This window comes from Podarcis tiliguerta (genome assembly GCF_965153285.1).
Source record: "Podarcis tiliguerta genome assembly, chromosome: 11".
NCBI lineage: Eukaryota > Metazoa > Chordata > Lepidosauria > Squamata > Lacertidae > Podarcis > Podarcis tiliguerta.
Window position 1 is genome coordinate 27,933,272 of NC_139544.1, and position 22,747 is coordinate 27,956,018.

Sequence of the window (22,747 nt, forward strand, 5' to 3'; positions counted from 1 at the left end):
CTATCCTCAAGAGACAGCAGTGCACATGTCAGAAAATTTCTGGACAAAGTCCTCATTTAAACTTGATTGGGAATCAAATATTGAGGCCTTCTCCTCCTCTCCTTTGGGAAACATTTTAAGCTAAATCCCAGGCTGCATCTAGACACATCAAAGAAGCGTTTCAGTTAAACACGTAAATTTACACAGGGAAATCCGGTAGGGGAAAATGGTACTCCACAGTACTATCTGGTGATACAGTGTTATATCGCATATACAACGCATATACTGTATATTGCTTTTTCTTTTCCAATCTAGCTGAATCCCCAGATGGAAGCAGAAAGTACTGTAAGAATAATAGCATTTATACACTGGTTGTTAGCTTCACTTTCTCTGCTTACTATAATCTCAATGACTAACAAAATATAAATGCATAACTCAGAGGGGTAAATCCCTCAAAAATCAATTATTTATCATTTAATAATTGACTCCATCCTTTTGTAGGAACTGAGTTGCCACCACCAAATAACTTCTGATCCTGATCCACATAGATTTCACCAACCACATAGACAGAACTTCATCCTTTTGGGTTCATTTACAAAACTTTTAATGGACAGGATTTTAATTTTCATATGAGTGTAGAGTTACTTACTGAATGCACTGCAGCAATGCTTCTCAAGGTTACACAGTACTAAACTACAGTTGCGAGATTCCAAATCTACAGAAAGGATCACAGCTGTCATATCAGATGTTATCTCTTGAGCCTCCAGAAGCCACATACTGGTTACAGAAATAATTCTGCATGGATATCCTTGAATAGGAAACCTCACTATCCCCATTTTGCCTGGATTCAGTCTCCATCTACTTGCTTTCATTCAATCTAAGAGGGGCCCTAGACAGTTATTCTAGGCTGTGATCTGTGGTTATGTAACTTTCGAAAATTAAAAAGAGAGCTGGGTTTCTTTAGCATATTAACATCTCACCCCAGATGTTTGGATAATTTATTCCAATGATTTCATAGATGCTCAACTGTTGAACAGTATCAATGACAATATACAACTTTGTTGTACATCGTAAGACAATTCTTGTGGATTTGAGAAATCAACACTAATTTTATGAACTTGCCTGATTAAGAAAAATAGACCCTTCTCAGAGGCATCAAAAAAGTTTTAAATTTTTATCTATAGTGACCTACATTTCATACAAGTATTCTTTATATAGACATCATTTTTAGTAATGTTTATGTAAGAGATAATATATATCACATCTGATGTATTTTAGTGCACTTATATACATATGCTACTATATAGATATTGTATGAAATTAATTTCTCCCACTTGTTCTGCAGTGGCTCAAGAATGTTCTAGAAAAGGGAGAAACTTCTGTTTGACACTACATCAACTCAGATGTCTTTCTGAGCTTATAAAGCTTTTTTTGTTGATGGAAGAAAAGGTTGAAGAACTATCTTCAGAAATGCTGTTATTACCATGTTTTTCTGAGAACAGAAATGTTCAAGGTAATGTACATTTCCCCCACTTACCTTATTTTTCCTTCAAAAGAATTGCCTTGTAGAAATTCAGTAGATAGAATAATTGGGATGAGAAAATAACATACCTCTTTATCAATCCCGTAATGTCAACTTATTTCTGGTGTACTCTGGAGTCTTTTGAAATATTTTTTCTCACTTTTTTCATAATTAACATAAACATGAGCTTACTAGCTATAAGATGATGGAAGATTTAATAACCGCCCAAAATTATAATTAGTTTATTGCTCAGAGTGGGGAGATCTGGGTTGAAAGTGTGTTTTAGGAAGCAGCAACTCATTGGGAGGGGCAGCAATATTTTTTGCAGCGCTTATGCCAGAAGGAAAGACCTATTAGTAACCTGCTAATCTGGAAGCAATATAGAAGTGCAATGGCAGAGTACTTGATGGTGCCACCATATTTCTTGTCAAGGTATTGCACTTCATATCAACTAGGCTACTTTGTCTGTGGGCTGGGTTTTCTCAGCATGGAATAAATTGGAGCCCTGCACTATTTTCATATTAGCATTATACTGAAGTTAGTTAGACAAATGAAAAAATAGACACTAGAACAGAAAGTTTAGTTTTTCTTTGTTCAGGATATCATGCGGAACCTTTAGATTTGATGTACAGAACATTTGTAAAGCTCCATCAAAAATAAAGTGGTCCTTTGAGAAGTTCCTCATATTTTATTTTATTTTGCCAGAGGTGGTATCGTGAGTTTCAGCTAAGCCAGAAGGTTTCTTGGCCATCATTTTTTTCCCCTAGACCCAGCGATGACAAAGAGCAATGGCTGCATAAATTGGATGTAAGAAGAACACTTAGGGTTTATCTCAGAAAAATCAAAGATTTCAGATCTTCTGACAGATTGTTTGTACTCTTAGGGGGTCTTAAGAGGGGTCAAATGGCTTCTAAGAGTTCCTTAGCTAGATGGTTAAGGAACTGTATTAGGGAGGCGTATGTAGTTAAGGGTAAAGTGGCTCCCAGGGTTTGTAAAGCTCATTACACTAGGACTATAGCTGCTGCTTGGGCGGAGAGGTCGAAGGCTTCTACATCGGAAATTTGCAAGGTGGCCACCTGGGCTTCTCTTCATACGTTTTCATAGCATTATCCCTTGGAAGTAGTCTCTTCTGCGGATTCTGCTTTTGGTAGGAGGTTGCTTGTGAACCAAAAAAAAAAACCCTGCAAAGAAAAGAGAGATGCGTAGTTCACACTACTTCTCGCTGCCATCAAGACAAGTTCCTTTGCAGTTTGCACAATGGAAACCTATGAAGGCCAATTTAGGTGGCAGAAAATAGAAGTTACAACTCAAGGAAGCACTGCCTACTGATGCTCTCTGATTGTAATCCCATGGCAGACAATAGCACCAAGGGACATAGTGGGGGGAAATGAACATTTATCAGAGAATATATGCTGAAGTAATTAGGACTTTTTTTTTATCTCAGTTTAAATTCTCTGGAATTTGATTCTTTTACATCTGCTTCTATAAAACGCAGAACGTAATTTAGAACAATAATTTCAAAAGTGCTCCACTTGATTTCAGTATGCTTACTTTTCTTTTTACATTTAATTCTTTGTCTTTATACTAAGAAACACAACTAGTTCTCATTGAGGGCCATATATACGTGAAGTATCAGGAAAAAACATTGACCGAAATGTTAAAAAGAGCAATCTGAAAGAAGTCTTCAGTTGCATGAATGCAAAAACAGTTGGCTTAGAAAAACATGGATTGAAACATAATGCACAATGAATTCTTAACCTAATATGAATTTGATTTGAATAATGGAAAAAGTTAAAATGTTTTTCTTCCCACCGTGAATTCTGTGTCATCAGCGTAAGGGGTTATATTTGTCGTTTTCAGCTAAGATTTGGGACTTTGAGTGTATTCTGACTTCGCTTCCTTGTTTTTCTAGAACTAAAATTGACCAAAATTTGAGTAATACATTGATTTTGTCAGGTACCAGCTGAAAAAAATTAACCTTTTCTTTCTCCATTCCTTTCTCCATTCCTGCTGTTCCATTCTTGCTATACACTGCAATTAAATTAGTGGAATGTTCAGACGTACCTAGTACGTTCATTATCACAGGCAATATGATCCTTTGAAGGAACCTGGAACATTCAGCAGCAGTCATGGATAAAGCAGAACATTCTTATTTGGAATGAAGAATACTTGGTCAAATTATATTCTCCTTCTGCCCTTCTGGTGTGATTTCTCTTTCCTCTGGTCCTTCAGAAGTCTCTTGTTGAGATTTTCAAAAACATCTAACACACTTTTCATCTTCCTCTCACCTTTTTTTTCTCCATTTCAGCGAGAAAGGTGAACTTTAGACAGATCTGATAATGAGTGCCAAGAAAAGCTTTTTCCAGTGGAGCTCTTTGAAACCACTCTGGGCAAACTTGTCAAGGCCTTAGGTTTTCAAGCTTTGCCTCAGGGGACTAGAAAGATTTGCAAAGGTCTTCCCTTCACAGCTTAAGAAGAAATCTATTACTTCATATAAATCTCTAGAAAGCACTGTAAAAGAATAACATGATCACGTTTACAAAGTCACTGCTGTAATGGATAGCCTTTTAAATCATATAATGTTAGTTTTGTCTCTGTGTGTAGATCCTAAAAATAGCAGCAGCAGCTTCTTTCATAAAGATTATTTTCAAGAAACATGGTGATGGGGAGATGGAATGTACACTGAGAACATAGCAGCTGGAAATACTTTATTTTCATTAACTTGTTAGCACTTTATTGGAATGGACTAACAAATAAAATTCTCACTCAAAATGTTTGCAAATCTCTCCTCCCCCACTTAAAAATAATAATTTATGTGGTGCTAAATTTTCTTCCAGATCCCTTTTCTCTATGACTATCACACATTGCCCTGGGCAAACTATGGGAAAGAATACTGCCTTGCAGATCCTTTTGGATATTTATTTGACTGCTTAAAATACATATAGTAGTAATACTATATTAGCTTTTAAAAGAGTGAAGTGTCAGTTTTAAATGTGTTTAAGGGATCTCTCTTGTTAAAGTAGTGTAGAGATTCATGTCCTTTGTTTACCGTATGCTTTTGTATATAATGTAAATCATCTGGATCTGGATTCCTTGGCAAACACAAGCATTTGCAGTTGTTGATTTCCTTTTTTCTATAAATGTTTATATATTTCTGGGCAAATAAATGACAGAAACTATAAATCACTGAATGGTATAAAGTGGCGCAAGCCACCATGATTATTAACAGTAGCCAGAGTGGATTTCAAAACTTGAATTTCAGAAACAGTAAATGTTTCCTTAAGGGAGGGCATAGTCTCTGTTGCCCTTAAAGAATCAGCAGATATTAGATTGTGTGTGTTTAGTTCCCGAAATTGGTACCAGTCCTTGCTGGTACCAATTTCAGGAACTAAATCCCCAAGATTAGACCCTATGAACTCAGACATTTACCTTCCAGTCTAACCTCTTTTGGAGCAAGATACTAGAGAGGGTGGTGGGCTTTCAACCCCACTGGTTTAGGAGAAAACTGATTAGTAAACCCATTCCTATCCAGATTCAAGACTTGAAGGGACTGGCTTTGAGACAGAAAGAGCTTTGGTCGTTGTGATGAATGTCTTAAAGCTGGCGACTGAATGATTACAACACTTGGTTCTACTCGACCTCTCTGAGGCTTTTGATATAATCAACTATGGGTGTCCTTCTGTGACTGGATTGTAGCCAGGATGCAGAATATTACAATATTACACCCTTCCTGGATGGCTGATTACAGAAGAATGAATGAATAGATTTATTACAGTCACAGATCAGAAATATAACTGATGGCAGAATGTAGTGCTGGGTGATAACTGTTCCACCCTATGCCTATAGGTTGTATCTTGTCCCCCATGATTTTTAAGCATACACATGAAACCACTGGAGGTTTTGTCTCCCCCTCCCCCAGTATTTTTTCTGTCTTACCCTTCAGTATAAGTGCTCTCAAGGTAAGGCTCAACTGTTTTAACAGTTGTGCTGTTTTAGTTTGTTTGCATTTTTGTAAATTTTAATCATGGATGTTTTTAATGTTTTGATGAAATTGTTTTGTTGCACATTTTAATTATGTTTGGATATATATATTATAATTGGTTTATTCTTGTGGAATAACCATGTGGAAGCCATTTTGGTGTGTAAGTGGTATATATTTAATAATTCTAACAATAGGTTTAACCCGCTGCCCCATTTATCCTCACAACTACCCATGAGGTTGAGAGAGACTGGCCCAAGTTAGCGTAATGTGTTGGTTTGCCAGATCCTAATACCACGTTCTAATTAATACACTACATTGGATCAGCAACATTGCCATTATGCAGATGACAAGCAGCATTACTGCTCTTTTCCACCACTTAATCTCAGGGAGCCTGTGGAACTCTTGAACAAGGGCTTGTCCACACTTGGCTTGCCTCATGCCTAGAAAGCATGAGTTCAAGCAGTATTCCATTTGCCCCACCGCTTTCCCCAGGAAAACCCACTCGTTACCATTGAATCGGAGCAAACGTCAATCCACAGAAAACCCGATTGTTGTTTGCTCCAACTATGCGGTAAAGAGCAGGCTTTCTCAGGGAAAGTGGTGGGAGAAGCAGAAGTGTGCATGAGCCCCAAATTCCTTGAGAGACTATGGGAGAGCCTCTGAAACTTAATCCAGGTTAGATTGCCAATGTGTAGGTTGGAAAGTTGGCTGGTGTGAAATCAATCCCAGATGAGCTTGTACTACTCTTTACATACCAGGTGTGCAATCTGAAGGTGCTCCATAACAGACTATTATCTGGAGAGGCATCCTTGGGCAGGTGTGCCTCCTGCTAGACTCCAATTTGTGCTCTAAAGTGCACAACTCCTACTTTACATTTGACAAACATTTGTTTAAAGATATGGGTCTGTCACTGGCAGCCCATAAACATGTCAAATGTCAAATGCTGCAATGAGCTGGGGAAAGATTTGAATATTTTATTTTTAACTAAGCTTTTCTAAGCTACTAATATTTTTATGTAAGTATCTTAATAGACTGTTGATTCCAACATTTAAATATCTAAATATTGTATATACTCTATATACCATTAAGTAAAACAAAAATGGAGTTATCAAAAAGAGAATTTTGTTTGCAACCTGAATTTTACTTTTATTTCATTACTAACATTCCACTGCAGCTTGCTGAATATCTTTATAGTATGTATTGATATATCAAGTTTTCCACAGCCTTAATCTTAACTTTGATCCCATTTGTCATACTGTGCAGGAGTTCTGAAGAAAGCTGGTGGGGAGCTTTTAATAGGGGAAAGTAGAGCAAATGAAACCAGTGTGCTTCCTGAACAGTTACTTCAGGTAAAAGAGGTGAGTAAAATAAAGAGTCAAACTCTCTGGGAGCCTGTTTTGTCTGCGCCATCAATACAGATAAGGACCTATTAACATATTCATTACAAATCCCTTATGCTAAGATGCTAATAATTTCAGTGCTATTAGTAATTTAAACCTGCAAAGACCAAGGCTGGAAAGAAAAAAGACCATATACAAAAATTTGTGAATATAAAAGAAGCTGTTAAACCATTTGTGGCATCACTATTAAAAGAACAAAGTCGCTATCAGAAAGGCATTGAACATAAAAACATATAAAGGTGCCATTGTAAGTTTTTATTTAATGTCCCCTATGTTTCCAAAAGTATTTTCAGGTGTGTGTTGAAAACTGAGGATCTATTTTTACATAAGCTTGCTCTTACAATTTATGATGGCCATTTGCACAGTCTCTTTTCATATTAATATATTCCATATCATCCTACAAATAAAAAGCACTCATATCTATTTCTCATAGTCTAGCATAACCAAGAAACAAGCCACTTTCTGTAGTTAATGCATAACTACACTGGTGCTGCGATCTCCGTGGAGCATATGAGTGAGGGGAGTTCTTCTCCCACTTTGTCTGAGCAGTAAAATATATTGCTTTTGAGCTGCATCTCACCAAAATTAATGAATCAGTTCTATCACATTTTAAATATAGTTTTAAACAACTATCAGCAACTTAATAAGTCTGAATAAAGAACACAGGGGAGTAATCAGTTCATCTAGAACCAAGTATCAAGAGTCCAAGTTATATACATGTACAACATTTTAGATCATTGATGAAACAAAGCTTGGCATCAAATGGATTACAAAGCTAATTACTAAAGAAATGAACTGGATTGCTATTCTCAGCTTTTAGGGCTGGGATCCAAAGAACTGTTGACACTGAAGTGTAAGGGTTTACCAGTGAAAATGTTTACTTTTTGTCTTTACATGGCAGATACCTATTGCACCTCACAAAGGTCCCTCACTTTCAAAAGCAAGTTTCTGTTTGAGAAAACAGTTCTTACCTACGTTCCTTTATTTAAACATCATCAAAACATAATGAATCTTCAGAGTTGCATCCAACTGCTGTCCCCTGGTGACAGAAGACTGATCTAGCAGACAATATTGTCAGCTGAACAATGTCCCCCTCCTCCAGAAGCTTTGGGTGTGTGGCGGGGTGTGTGTGTGTGGCTTTGGGACAGCATGGGAGGTGGCATGGAGAGCTGCAGAGGACAGAGGCAATTTCCAGAAATTGCCTCAATCCCTGTTTCTGCTGATGGGAGCCTCAGTTGGATCAAAAAGATTTCCCTTAGTAGGGACTCAGCTGGATACAATTATTTATTTTGTTTATATCCTGTCTTACCAGGTTTGGTTGAAACACTTTATAATGAATAGGAATAATCAGTAAAACATTTAATATACAAAAGAAATATAACAATAAAACTGACTGCAATGGCATCTACAGCAACCAGAGAACACAGATATTACAGCAAGTAGAATCTCAGTTCCATGGCATTAAAACACTTTACATTATTTCTCTGAAGAAGTGCAAGTTGGCATAGGCAACAGCAACAGCCTTTAATTAATACCCACACTACTGAGAAGAAAAACACACATCTGGGTCCAGGACTTGGGTGGCTTTCCTGAGTTGTGAGTTTAGTTTGAGTTTCCCATTTCTGGCTTGCTTCTCTTTGTAGTATATGTGAACTGATCATTTTAAGTAAAGGAACCTGAATAAGGCAAAGAAGTCACTCAGCTGTAATCACTGGGTTTGTTTGTACACCATCCGAAGCATATTCTGGAACTGAGGGGTAATTACTAAAGAGGCTAAAAGGAAATTTTGAGCAGGCTGTTGCCCTTAAACTTTAAAGAACAAGGGGTGGGGTTATGGGAATGAAGAGCAAATTAAAAGGCTTGACCATCTAAAATTTTGCAATGTTAAACGTTCCTGCTTTGCCAGCTAACCCTGACCTCCCATTTCCCAAGCCAGTCACCAAACGCTTCTGACAGTTGCTGAAGCTTGGGCTCTGGCAAGTTTACAAAAGCACTTTCATACCAGTGGGATGAGGAGGGACATGATGTGGGGTGGTGGAGAAGGTGGGTAGGGAAGCTACCTAAAATGTTTCCTATATGGGCCCCTGTGAAATGACTGGGAGAGGAGGCATAACACAGCAGCACAAATTTCAGCTTCACACCACATCCAGAAGAAAAGAGTCAGTCAGTTCCAAGTATATTGTGTGTTAAGTATACAAAGAGCTTTAGTAGACCATTTGATCAGCTTAGGTATAATTGAAACAGAAACATTTGACTGTTCAGTTTTTGTCTGTATACTTCTATATTTCAGACTACCATACTAGATTTCGGCTGGAGAAAAGCATTTAAAGACCTGTCCTCTTCAGTAGCTCACTGTATAACAATTGCAGTTGAAGATTTTTCCAATAAAATTCTTCAACATGAGCAGAATGAACACACTTCAGCTGCCTGCTATGTGATGCATATTGTAAAGGTACAGCACATGAAGGAGCTCAGGGAAGTAGTCCATGAGGAAGAACAACCAAAGCAAATTTCAAAGGCATGTATCAAAAGATCTGAAGTTTTAAGGGGATTACAGAATGTCGGGTTTGTTTACCCATAAAGCATTGAAGTACTTGCACTTCCAGTATTTTAAGAGTCAAATGCATGGAATGAAAACCTATGCTAAATTATTTAATAGTGCTTTATAGATCTCAACATATATTCTAAGAAACTTTTAAAATGTATCCATTTTAATACTTTTAAAATGTATCCATTTTAGTAAATAGCCTAGATTTCTTCTTTCGAAGAAATTAATTTTTTAGGTGGAGATGCATTGATGAGACTGAGACACATTAGTAGTTCACTAGGGAAAGTCTAAAATGCAATGAATATAAAACCATAAAAACAAACAGGGGCAGAAGGGGTTCAGATCTGAAGTTACAGTGGGAGAAAAATTAAAGCCTGATTCATGGAGTTGTGTATAGGGGATTGAAGATTAAAAACAACTCAACCCAGAGTAGTCTCTTCTACTCCAGCTCCTTCTACACTTTTGGTCAGTTTAAATTGCAAAGCTTGTCTTGGACTATATTATATGTTTGAATACCACCTCATCTTTAAACAAAAAACCTCTCTTATCATACAAAGCAAGTGCCTCAAGGAAAACAGTTCAGCCCAGCCTTCCTCCTCATGTCCTTTAGCCATGAGTTGAGTTCAGGGAGATTTTCTTGTGGGATAACATTCAAGCATTCAATTTATCCAACTGCAGCCTGAAATGATACTGTCCAGGTAGAGTTTTACCACTTATATGATTGAATGAATAAACTGACTCTTTTTGATGCTTTCTCTAGAACAAAGCAGTCTGCAACCACATCACTTGTTAAAACTGTGACTGCCACTTCTCTTCTGAGAAGCATGTCAGGAGGGGGCAATTTGCAGTAAAAAGGGGTAGAGAGTATGTTTCCCCACCTAGTTGGGGTTCCAGGTACATGCTTATAATAAGATACTTTTGTTTTTATAAAGTGAAGGCAAGAGTTACGGCAGCAGTACTTAGAGTCAACTGTGTGACCACACTACAATATGTGTTTAATGCCCATACTAGAGGCTACTGCCCTGCCCTGACTGAAGCATTCCGTAAACAGTGCTCTTCATTCACTTGGTGGAAGAGGGAGTAAAAAAGCATTAAATATCTAGATGCACAGGACTCAGTCACTTATAACCATTATATGAAAATCTCAATCAAATCAATGAGTTTCATGTAACATGCTTGGACTTAGAGGGAGTTGAGCTCAAAAACAACCACTATTATTGTCTGTTTTGACACTTGATTAGAAGTTAATGTGTGCATCTATGGAGATCACAGAGTTCTTCATATAGGAACTATGTCAATGGAGGAATTCAATCTGGTAAGGTCATCATTACATCAGGGCAAACATTTCAGCTTGCCAAAGGAATGATCCCCCCTTTCTTCCCCTGTGTGCTCATACAGGGCTTCTGTTCATTAGCTGAATTGTTCCTAGGGGTTTTTTTTAAAGATAAATTTGGCAAATATTAGCTTCAACTTACATGGTCTAAGCTTTTCACGTACACATGTCCATTTTAATATAATGAAGTAAAAACAATATGAAGCTTACATTTGTCTTTTGCCAAATGCAGTATTTGTCGTACTGTACAGGTATAAATAATGCTGTCACATTTATTTTCCTAGTTTTGTTCTGACATCATGGAGGAACTTGACATGTTGCTTCCCCTGGCTCTGGCATGCAGAGATGAGTCTCTCCAGGAAATTAGAGCAAACTTTGTAGAGGCCTGCTGCAAAGTAGCAACAGCTGTCCTGACAAGGTTGGAGGAGAGAAGTAAAGATGTCCCTTCCAGAGCTCCACTGCAGAACTTGTATACTATTCTCTCCACAGCAGTTCATGTCTATCAGCATTTTAATATGTATCAGCATCTAATGAAAGATACCGCTAGAAAGTGAGTCTGTTGTATTGATTAAAACACCCATAAATACCAGTAAATCAAACAATTCCATTTCAGTGATACAACAAATATATTTAAAAGAAACAAAACAATGTGCTGTTTACTGCCAGTGCCTTGAATTTTTCTCTTTCTATCCTGGTTTACTATGATCTTGCATTCACTATGTACACCACTGTAACTTCAAAGAAGCATCTAAAACTTTTGTCTAAGACAGAACAGTTCCAGCCCTGTCTTTCTTCATCCAAACCTTTAAAATTATTCCGGTAGTCTGGACCACTTTGGGTTTCAAATTGTGTTTGAATGTTGTGAATGTGGTGAGTTTTATTTTCCTTGTTATATTTTATTGCTTTGGAATATGTGGTTTAATGTTTAATTTTGTCTTTAAAGCTTTTTATACTCATTTATTATATGCTGCCCAGAAAACCTTTTGTCATGGAGCAACTTACAAATAATATTATGCACATGCACACACCCACACCCACCCACACACAAATACATATGTTACATATAAATCAGATTTGGGGAGAGGGTAATGTCATATCAGGGATGTGGGTGGCGCTGTGGTCTAAACCACTGAGCCCCTTGGCCTTGCCGATCAGAAGGTCAGTGGTTCGAAACCCCGCGACAGGGTGAGCTCCCGTTGCTCGGTCCCAGCTCCTGCCAACCAAGCAGTTCAAAAGCATGCCAAAAGAAGTGCAAGTAGATAAATAGGTACCGCTCCGGTGGGAAGATAAACAGTGTTTCCGCACACTGCTCTGGTTTCGCCAGAAGCAGCTTAGTCATGCTGGCCACATGACCTGGAAAAACTGTCTGCAGACAAACACCAGCTCTGTCGGCCTGTAAAGCGAGATGAGCACTGCAACCCCAGAGTCATCTGCGACTGGACTTAACTGTCAGGGGTCCTTTACCTTTACCTTTTTTTAATGTCATGTCAATTCCCCCATACCACTTAAGTCAAATGCCATTTTATTACTCTATTTGCCTTTTCCTCTCCACTTCTGTTGTTACTCTTCCTTTTTCTCAGCTGTTCAAATCATTCACTTCTCTTGAAATTCAAACCATGTGATGTTCTTCTTCTGCAGCTTCTGCATTCAACACAAATTCACTGGATTTTTTTCCCCTTTTGAAGCTCTCCGTGGGCTTGACTTACTGTACTTTTCTGCCACAATTTTTCACCAGGTCCTTTCCTGTGGCCTTGACTTCTTCAGAAGGTTGCTTCTGTCTCAAAACCCTTCTCCCTTTCTTCACCTTAGAATTGGAATTCCTACCTGAGAGTTTCTTTTGCACCATCCTCTCTAATTTCCTCCTCCAAATTCACATTTTCACTGCTGCCTTTCACTTAATCCACATCCCCAAATAAAGCTAAGCCTATGTGTAGTTGAAATAGCTGATATTGAGTGTTTGATAACCTTGCCTCACTTATTTTTATCCCCTCCCCTTATTGTGTTGGGTTATAAATTGGATTATAAACTTCCTCTGTTGTAGCAAGCTATGGTGTTGGCATAGGCACTCGCTTTGCCACTGTGTCTGAAATGTTGTGCTTTCAGGAATGATTTTCTTGCCTCTTCCTCAGAACAAGACACTGAGGCAGAAAGAATAGGCAGTGCGGGTGGCCAGGGGAAGAGGAGAACAGCTCCACTGCTGGTGCAAAGAGGAAGATGGGGTGGTGGGAATAGAAGGCAAGGGGGTAGCAGCAGAACCACCACCCTGGTCAGAAGAGGCTAACCTTTCTTGGGCTAACCTTGATAATAGTATATATTTTTATAATAATTGTGCATGTATCAAACAGTTTGGTATTTTTCCTACCAGACCACTTTTTTAAATAAAAAGAACTATCCCTTAAGTATTGTTTAGAAGTACCACTTATAATTCTGCATTGCATTTCAATAATAGCGACCCAATCATTTATATGTGCATTGTTTTAGCAGTAGATTGACAGTGCTGTTTGCCTAAGTAGTATAGTACACATTTGTAAAACAGTAGAAGTAGATTTTCAAAGAGCCTCTGTAACAAAGACCAGATTTTAACGTGAGTGTGGGTTTAGATTCAAGAATCAAGAGGAAATGAATGATTGATACTTAATAATGCAAACCATTTGTACAACTGTGGGTTGTTACCTCCTACTGCACTGGTCTTAAATCTTTCCTTCTTTGATCATTTGAACAGGTCTGTATTCCTAATGCCTCTCCAGCAATATCAGGAATTGATCAGTGTTCTTCAGTTTCAAATTACAAACTACTGCATCAGAATTTGTGCTACAACTATTTTACAGGATGCCGAGAGTCACTACTGGGATGACTACAAAGCTTTTTATGAGGTGTGATGTTAAGTTTACTAGCTTTTCCTTTTACACAAATTTTTCTTTCTTTTGTTTTCTTCTTGATTAATTTGAAACATAGGTTTAATACTACCTGAAATCAAGGTTACATTTTAAGGTTGCTGACCTACAACAACTATGTGTGCATATGCCTCATTGAGTTCAATGGGCTTTATGTGCATGCAGCAGTGGTCAAGAATAAAGGCCAAGCTATAATATTATGTAATTACAAAACAATATCGAGTCCTTCTAGATGTTTACATTCTGGTATGAGTACATCTTTATGTGCTTTTTAGTACTCTTCATCGTTAAAACAGATGAATTCATTATTGTCTTATCTACATTCCTGTTAAATGTCCCCAATTGGTTGAATCAAGTAACTTCCAAACTTTGTTCCAAACTACTGTGCCATAAAAGAACCGCAGTGTTGCAAGAAGGTATATACATAAAATAACTATAGTTTACTATGATCCCAAAATATGCACCCATAGAAGCAGCTGCCTGCTTCCTCTGAATGATTTCCTGCTTGGGAGCAGGGCTGGCCTGTCACATTTTGACACTTGAGGAAAAATACTCTGCCATGTTGGGTGTGCCCCATCATAGGTATAGCCCTACTGTGTTGCCATGCCCCCACATGGTGCACCCATGGCAGAGGCAGCAGCAGGACGCACCTGCAGAGCAGGAGGCAGCATGGGGGGCACCCACGAGGTGCAGTGGCAGTGTGTTCATCAGGCCCATATCTGCCCCCTGGGGCAACTGCCTAATCTTGTTTCATGGGTGGGCCAGCCCTGCTATCAAGGATGCATGACCAATCAACACTCACTGGAGCAATGAATTTTTCCATGGCTATGCACTGAGCTCAGTATTTGTTGGTGGATAAAAGAATTAGCTAGTATGTGAAGTGTAGTAATTCTGATATTGTCTTCGTTACAGAGTACAGTGGTGCCTCGCAAGACGAAAAGAATCCGTTCCCCGAGTCTTTTCGCCTTGCGGTTTTTTCGTCTTGCAAAGCAAGCCCGTTAGCGGATTAGCGCTATTAGCGCTATTGGCAGTTTAAGGGCTATTAACGCCTATTAAAGGCTTAAGGGATTAGCGGTTTAGCTGCTAAAATGCTTTTAGCAGCTTAGCGATTCAGAAAAAGGGGTTTTGGAGCGGAAAAAAACCTCAAAAATTTTCGTTGATTTTCGTCTTGCGAAGCAAGCCCATAGGCAAATTCGTCTTGCGAAGCGCCTCTGCAAACGGAAAACCCTTTCGTCTTGCGGGTTTTCCGTCTTGCGAGGCATTCGTCTTGCAGGGCACCACTGTATAAATATTTCAAAATGACAGTGAACCTTAATTTCAAACTCTGGATAGCTGAACCATAGTTAATGCCACAACCAAGGTGGGCAATGGGGATTTGCACTCTAAAACAGATACAGTTTGCAGTAGCTTGTGGTGTGATGTGAAAACAATCTAGTGCAGTATCTCACCAACTAAATAGATGAAATACCTGCTTGGCTACCAAACTGAAATAAAGCTTTTAATGAAACAAACATCTGCTGCAATCTCCAAAACGTATGTTTTCTAGTTGTCAAAAATAAAGTTGTCTATTTGTAGATAATACTGAGTGGCTTATGTAGTACTGCCCAGCTGCCTGTTACTTGACATACAATTTAAATAAAAGCCCACATCTGTTTTATTGTATGAAGCTTGCAAAAAGAGCAGATGTTTACCCATTCAGATACTTTGACATAACAACAAATAGCAAACAGGAAAAGGTTCCCTGTAAATCTCAATGAGGATTCTATTTATTACCAAGAATCTACTTTGATATGAAATAATATGAAAAATTTAAATAAGAAGAATATATATTCTGGTATATTGGAAGTTTCAGATAATTAAATATCAAATAACTACATAAAACACAATGTACCGAGTATAGGATATATACGCAGTAGAACATATATTTAAATGTATTTTAAATACTTTAAAAAATAAATAAATACTGAATTCAATTAAAAAGGCTTCAAAATGGTTCATAAATTATTAAATAGTTTCTAAAAAAAGGGATATCCAACCAAGTCATACACAACATAGATCCATGGAAATCAGTGTTCTTAAATTACTGAAGGTCACTTATTTCGGTGAGTCTATTCTGAGTATGATTAATATTGGATATCACCCTATTTATTTATTCATATTACTATTATTTTAACAATGTTTACTCATAATGCCTACTGATAATTTACTGCTATTGCAGCAAATGTTCAACAGTTAATGACTTTACCTGTATATTATAAAATGCATGATAAAACATTAATAAAATGTCCACATATAAATCATTTAATTTGATGCTAATCTTGGAAGCATTATTTGCAGAGCTCTTCACTGGTAAGGTTTTTTCAAAAATAGTTACGCTTCATTATAGTGACCCATAATAATAGAACTTCATAGTATGTTGCATATCAGACAGGAAATTATAATAATCTCTGCTATATAAAAAAAAATCTGCAGAGACATAAAATTGTCACAGAGTTTAGATTGTTACTATATTTGTTTCTGGTATTGTTAAAATATAATAAAAAAGCTAAAGGATCTTTAAAAAGAATTCTAACAATGAATGAACATTTACATTCAGCAAGGAACACTGGGTGTATTTTCAACTCTTTGGCTGTATTTATAGGCTGTCGGATTATAATAATGTCTATAATCTATCCGTGTAGGCAAATAAGTGTGTACCTACAGTTGGTCTGTAGGTACTTTCTCTTTATATTGCGATAGGATTAAGGCTCTCAGCAAGGATCCTCTAATTTTTTGCCACGTGTACCTCCAAAGGGTACTTTAGTTTTATGCATGTCTACTCAGAAGTAGATCCCATTTCGTTCAATAGGGCTTGTTCCCAGGTAAGAATGTGTACAACTTCAGCCTGAGTTACCCGTGCTACGTAAAACATAACTCAATTTGTAATGTGGATATAAATGCCCCATTTGGAAAACATCTACTTATGGCCTTCAGTGAAGAAGTTGGAGCACCTGGAGATGTATTAACTTGCTGGTGACAGCCGCATAGAAAGTTATTCTCAGTAGCAATTAAGAGTCTGAATAAGAGTAACTGCTTCAAGGTTGGTCAGCCTTTTACAATGGGATTTGCCCTTGATCACAGCAGAGATGCTGAGTACTTGTACACAGTTTCGTAAATTAGTAACTACACAGTACAGCATGCGTATCCAAAACAGGTTTGGGGAAGGTAAGTTTATGGTAGGTCAAATGTTTGTGGTTTTGGAAGAAAGCTGCTTTCCCAGCTGAAACAAGACCTGAGTTGTTTTTGGGAGGGGAAATATGTTTTGCATCTTGCAAGGTTTCTGGTCTAGTTATTCAGCAGTTCATACTTTTCAACTATTTCCTCTCAGCCTGAATGGATTAGATTCACTGAATCCAACCTGACATTCAGGAAGATGGGTTTCTATTGTTTAACATTTGTTGGTTTTGCCAGGGGGAAAGATGCTCATTCTCCATCCAGATGTGGCATTATTTCTGCTGTGCTCTTCATCATGATCTATGGACTGTTCTACCCCCTGTGCTAGCCCAGGAGATTTTAACAGAAGTGCTGGAGGAATCCTTGGCACTCTTGGCTTGCAGATATTTTCAGGCCCAGCCCAGTTACAAGAGAACACCGCAGATAAGGTAATGATGGATTCAAATTTTGTGCTGTGGGTGATGTGAATGTATTATTATTGTTTCCTGTTCTGCTTATTGAGCATTCCGAACAACTTACATAAATTAAGATGAAATAATCATGAAATAACATATTAAAGACAATACAGGCTAACAAAACTATACAATTTAACAAGCAATGAATATAAAAACTTTTTTAAAAAGCAGCAGAAATTACACATTAAAAGCCTGATGAAATAAATTTTCAGTGTTCACCAAAATTGTATGCCTTTGATCATTCCTACTACAGCTTTTAACCTTTAAGTTCAATATGCGATATGTTTCCAAGGTTAGTTGTGGGCATGATATTCACCAAGGAGATGATAAAAATGGCAGGAAGCAACTAGCAATGGAAGTAAAATAAATATATATGGTGCAATATACAAAGCTTTATTTTCACAGAAAAATAATAACATGGTAGACTGAAGCCAAAGCAGAGGAGATCCATCCTTCAAATGCCACATATTTTCCAACCTCTAGGTACAAACTACAAAGGAACTTATTTTTCAAAATGTTGCTTGTGTGTATAACCTCATTATACAGAGGATTTATAGATTTCAGTATTTATGAAAATACTTAGACTATTGTCTGTAAGCATACATAAAGAATGGAAACACCCTAGTGATTTCTAGATTTAATTTTATTTATAATTAAGAAGAATGAGAACATACATACTCTATTGTGTAGCAGAGCAGGCTTTTAATATTAATTCTGGAATTAGAAGTATGATCAAATTCAGCTGCTAGAGTATTTGAGTCCTGATCGGTTTCTGCTGTTCTCTGCAGATTCTGTACTTTATTTGCTTTTTGTTGAAATCATGACAATTGATTCATTCTTCTTGAAAATCTGATAGGCAGATGCATACATTGTTTGGATAGCAATCCTGCCCTATTACAATCAAAATGTGAGCTTTGTCATTAATGCCAGTGGGATGTAGGTTGTATCCATAGTCTTTGCAATCCTTTTTTACAACTCACTGTTCCTTCTTTGTCATGCCAAAGACATTTACAGTGCCACGTTAACTGGTAGCTATATAACTCTTAAACAGCTTCTGGCACATACTAGTTATCATAATATAGCAAGCTCATACAAAAGCAAGAAAGTAATAATAGAGGAACCATAGTGAAACAATGGGAGATGGGGAAAGTGGTAAAGAAATCTTGGGAGAAAAGAGAGGGTGCTCAGAAAGCACATCTGGAGCCCATGATGAGAAATCAATATAAATGGAACTTGTATACTAAAGGAATGGGGAAAGGGCACCAGTTTCCAAAACTCTTTATATAAAATTGTGCCATGAATATTTAAACTAATGTCTTCCTTTTGCGGGTGGCGCTGTGGGTTAAACCACAGAGCCTAGGACTTGCTGATCAGAAGGTTGGCGGTTCGAATTCCCGCAACAGCGTGAGCTCCCATTGCTCGGTCCCTGCTCCTGCCAACCTAGCAGTTCGAAAGCACGTCAAAGTGCAAGTAGATGAATAGGTACCGCTCTGGCGGGAAGGTAAACGGCGTTTCCGTGCGCTGCTCTGGTTCGCCAGAAGCAGCTAAGTCATGCTGGCCACATGACCTGGAAGCTGTACGCCTGCTCCCTCGGCCAATAAAGCTAGATGAGCGCCGCAACCCCAGAGTCGGTCACGACTGGACCTAATGGTCAGGGGTCCCTTTACCTTTACCTTCCTTTTTGGAAAAGAAAATATGTGTGTCTAAATATTATAAAGCAAACAATCAAATGAATATATAAATTATTTAAAATGTATTCCACTCATATTCAGTATTGTTTCTGAGATTTGTTAAGAACCGGGGATAAAAAGTTCTGAAGAAAACAGAAAAAGAACATATTCAATTTTCATTTTATAACAGGTGTAAGGAACAGAGAAATTAAAACATATTTAGTTGTAATGTTTTATTTGGTGTATTCAGAATTGGATAAAATTGCAAATTATAGCAAATTATAATCCTAGCTTGCACATGTATAACAGTGCAAATGGTGAATTCCTTCCTCATTCATATCTATGGAGGGAGCTAATCCACAGATAATCTTCATTTCTTGAAATCAGTGGGGAAAGTGAAACATGAGAGCTCTGTGTATACTTAGGGAATGTTGTGCCAGGGACAAGATTACATTATTATTACTTAAAATTCCTTATGATTTTAAATAATGTAAAAGAGATCATTTGTATATAAAAATCCTTTCTGCATTGTAGCAAATTACTTGATGGAATGGGTTGAATTGCATGCCTCAATTGATTTCAGGGTTTTTGCTTTGTCTCTTACAGAATAGATGTTATAGCAATTCTGATGATCTGTGAAAGCATGCTGTGGTCAGTTTGCAGTTCTGTGCAAGAACTGTTGATCCCACAAAAAGACAGAAATCGTCGTATTTATAAAATACACAAGTATTGCAATAATTTACTTGCAGCAGCTGTCTTTTTAACTGCACCATTGGAGAACCTGTATAAGTAAGTGTGATGTAATATTTTAAGACAAACAGACATTTATCCTATAGAAGGAGTAACAATCGTATATCTTTGTGTAATGGCTGGATTCCAGTATGGTAATGATGCACCAAAATCTGAACATTGGTTTCAACTGTGGATAGGAAGCGGTGCTTGAATGTACATTATTTTACCCTGCAGCAGATTTGTTTGAGGAAAATGGTGTCATTAGAATCTGGTAAACTTGAAACCAGTCTATATTCAGTACTCTCAAGGCTGCAATCCTAAACATGCATACTAGGGAGTAGTTGAACACAGAGAGACTACTTCCAAATACACATGCATAAGATTGCGTTGTTAAGAATTTGATAATAATAGCAAAGCCTCTAGCAATATCTAACTCTACTGCCTGCTTGGTCACATTCACACCATACATTTAAAGCACATGGCTTCTTCCAAAGAATCATGGGAACTGCAATTTGTACAGAGTGTTGGAAATTGTAGCTCTGTGAGAGGTAAACTACATTTCCCAGGATTTTTTGTGGGAAGCCATGTGCTTTAAATGTATGATGTGGATGTGACCGAGGGTGGGGCTGGGGCTAAGCCGTCAGGAGGGCTGAAGCTCATTGCCCAAAACTCTGGAGAACTCCTGCCAGAGCTAGATGGGCTTTGCATCCTGTGTTCCTAAGGGCCTTTGATCTGTTCTAATCCTAACAGGAGCAGGCCAGGTGAAAGACTGAGGGAAGAAAAATATTTTTAAAAGTCATTGACCTAGAAGATAAAGGTTGATCCTAGACCAGGCATAGGCAAACTCGGCCCTCCAGATGTTTTGGGACTACAACTCCCTTCATCCCAAGCTAACAGGACCAGTGGTCAGGGATGATGGGAGTTGTAGTACCAAAACAGCTGGAGGACCAGAGTTTGCCTATGCCTGTCCTAGACAATAAGGAGAAGAGGACAAGGAAAGAGGCAGGAATTTGAGGGGGGGAAGGGTAAGTGGGAGAAAGAATAAGCACATAACCAGAAGTCCCGAATGGAAGGCACATGATGAAATGTACACATGACCAAAAGCCCCCAAACTGAGGAAGGCTGTTAATGAACTACAATATAACTAAACAGTATAGTATCAAGATTGTTCTTTTTTTAAAAAGGGGACTTCAAGTTTGTAACCTGTTTTGAGCCTATTATGTTAGGTGGAAGGTGAGATGCAAACTGAGATCTTTTAAATACATTAATAAAAAAAAATCTCTCGGTTTATCTCGTAGCTTTGTGATACTTCTCAGTATAACTTCATAACATTGGAGGGAGCAGGCACGCTGATTTTAATTCAATACACACTAAGAAAAGGAACCATATTTCTTTGTGCAATTCTAACTGCTGTCATCTACTAAACTCCATATTTTAGCTGTTGGGAAGAATATTTTTTCTTCCAACTCTTTGTGCATTCGTGTCCTGACACACAGCCCTTTGAGACTGTAAACAAAATAACACAACATGGCTATTTCTAAGCTTAAATCCAGAGGGTTTTTACATATTGTATCCAAGGAAAATCACAACAAACTTATTATTGATCAAGCAACAGTTGTACATCTAACATTCCATAAACACATGCTAGTGATAGCTATCTGTGTTTCCTTGGAGAACTGAAACCTGCTTTGCAATCAATAAACTACATCAAGTAAGTGACACACACAACTCAAGACTATCTGTCCTGAAGGCCTTCAAAATATAGAATTCTTTCTATTCTTTCAAATAAGAATTTGTGGTGTTTTTTTTGTTTGTTTTCAAATTGTATATTTTAATACATGAAGGCAATAAACAAAATAGAGACAGTGATATCTGCTCTTCCTGAAAAAATTGAAATGTGTTCACTAAGGTTCCTACAGGTTGAAAAGTAGCTCATCTTTGAAAATAAGATTTATTTAACTGACATGCTAGCTCAGGCCATATATAGAATATAGCCATTTTGAATTGTTTCCTATGAGTCACATACCATTCTTTCCTAACACTGATATAAATATTTTTGACTTGCAATTTTAAACAAACCCTCCTTCTCTTTCTTGCCAATCCACATTTTTTTCCTGGCCTTTGTTCCCACCCACCATTTTGTTTGGTCATTTCCCTTGCTGTTCATCCTCCCTTCTTTTTTGCCTATGGATTGTTTCTCTTTCCTCCCTTATCCATCTCTGACTTGGTGGGGGGTGTGTGTGGAGGCAGGTGGTCCCCATTCTTCGGGGCTTGGTTTGCTGCTTTTCCAGCCACAGAACCTAATCCACCACACCCATATACCGCTGCATGTGTTGGCAGCAAGATCTGATACATTTTCAACTATGACAGCCGATTTTTCTTCAAAGGATTCTCCCAATCAGCCCTGGTTTTCAGTACAGCAAGCCTTATCAGCCACTGATGCTTCTGTGCTCTGTCAGTCCTCTGCCTTAACTGCCCAAATGGCTATAGCCCCTAAAATTCTCAGGACACACACACACCCCGTGCCCCCCAAACCCAAAAGAAAACCACTTCAGCTACTGCAGCAGTTGCTGATGCAATTAGTACCAAGGCAGTGCTGGATCAGCCGCCACACAGGGTGCAATATATGGGACATGAAAAATCTACCAGCAGCAGTGCCTATCTCCCCTTCCCTGTTCTTTGACTGATCACTGCATGGCAGAGACAGTGATCTGGAGCTGATGGATGAATGGGAGCCAGAGTGGCAGAATTGTTTAACTCTTCCCAGCAATTCTCTGAGAAGGAGTCTTGCAGCTGCCCTTTTCATGCTTTTGGCTTTCAGTACTGCTACTGTTGACTTGACAACAGGCATCACTTACCTCCTCAAACAGTTTCAACTGGCTTTTATTCCCAGCCAAAGTGTTTCTTAAAGAGGGCATCCCTATATGTCCTCCTGTGGTGCATAGTTTTCATTTGAGGACCTTAAAGAAGGTTCTGCAGAGTCTTGTGTTCAAACCATTCCAAACTGTTCCTCTCCACA

At 38.1% G+C, this 22,747-nt stretch overlaps 1 protein-coding gene across 4 annotated transcripts in view; it reads left to right on the top strand.

The window, feature by feature from the left end:
- Positions 1–22,747, top strand: part of KIAA0825 — a 179,876-nt gene that overhangs the window by 35,730 nt on the left and 121,399 nt on the right. For all 4 annotated transcript variants that reach the window (XM_083403670.1, XM_083403669.1, XM_083403672.1 and 1 more), the window contains 7 exons: positions 1,325–1,492; positions 6,747–6,841; positions 9,174–9,401; positions 11,049–11,314; positions 13,487–13,637; positions 17,109–17,299; positions 19,603–19,785. In XM_083403670.1, coding sequence (XP_083259796.1) covers positions 1,325–1,492; positions 6,747–6,841; positions 9,174–9,401; positions 11,049–11,314; positions 13,487–13,637; positions 17,109–17,299; positions 19,603–19,785 — 1,282 coding nt within the window. The remainder of the gene's footprint in view (positions 1–1,324; positions 1,493–6,746; positions 6,842–9,173; positions 9,402–11,048; positions 11,315–13,486; positions 13,638–17,108; positions 17,300–19,602; positions 19,786–22,747) is intronic.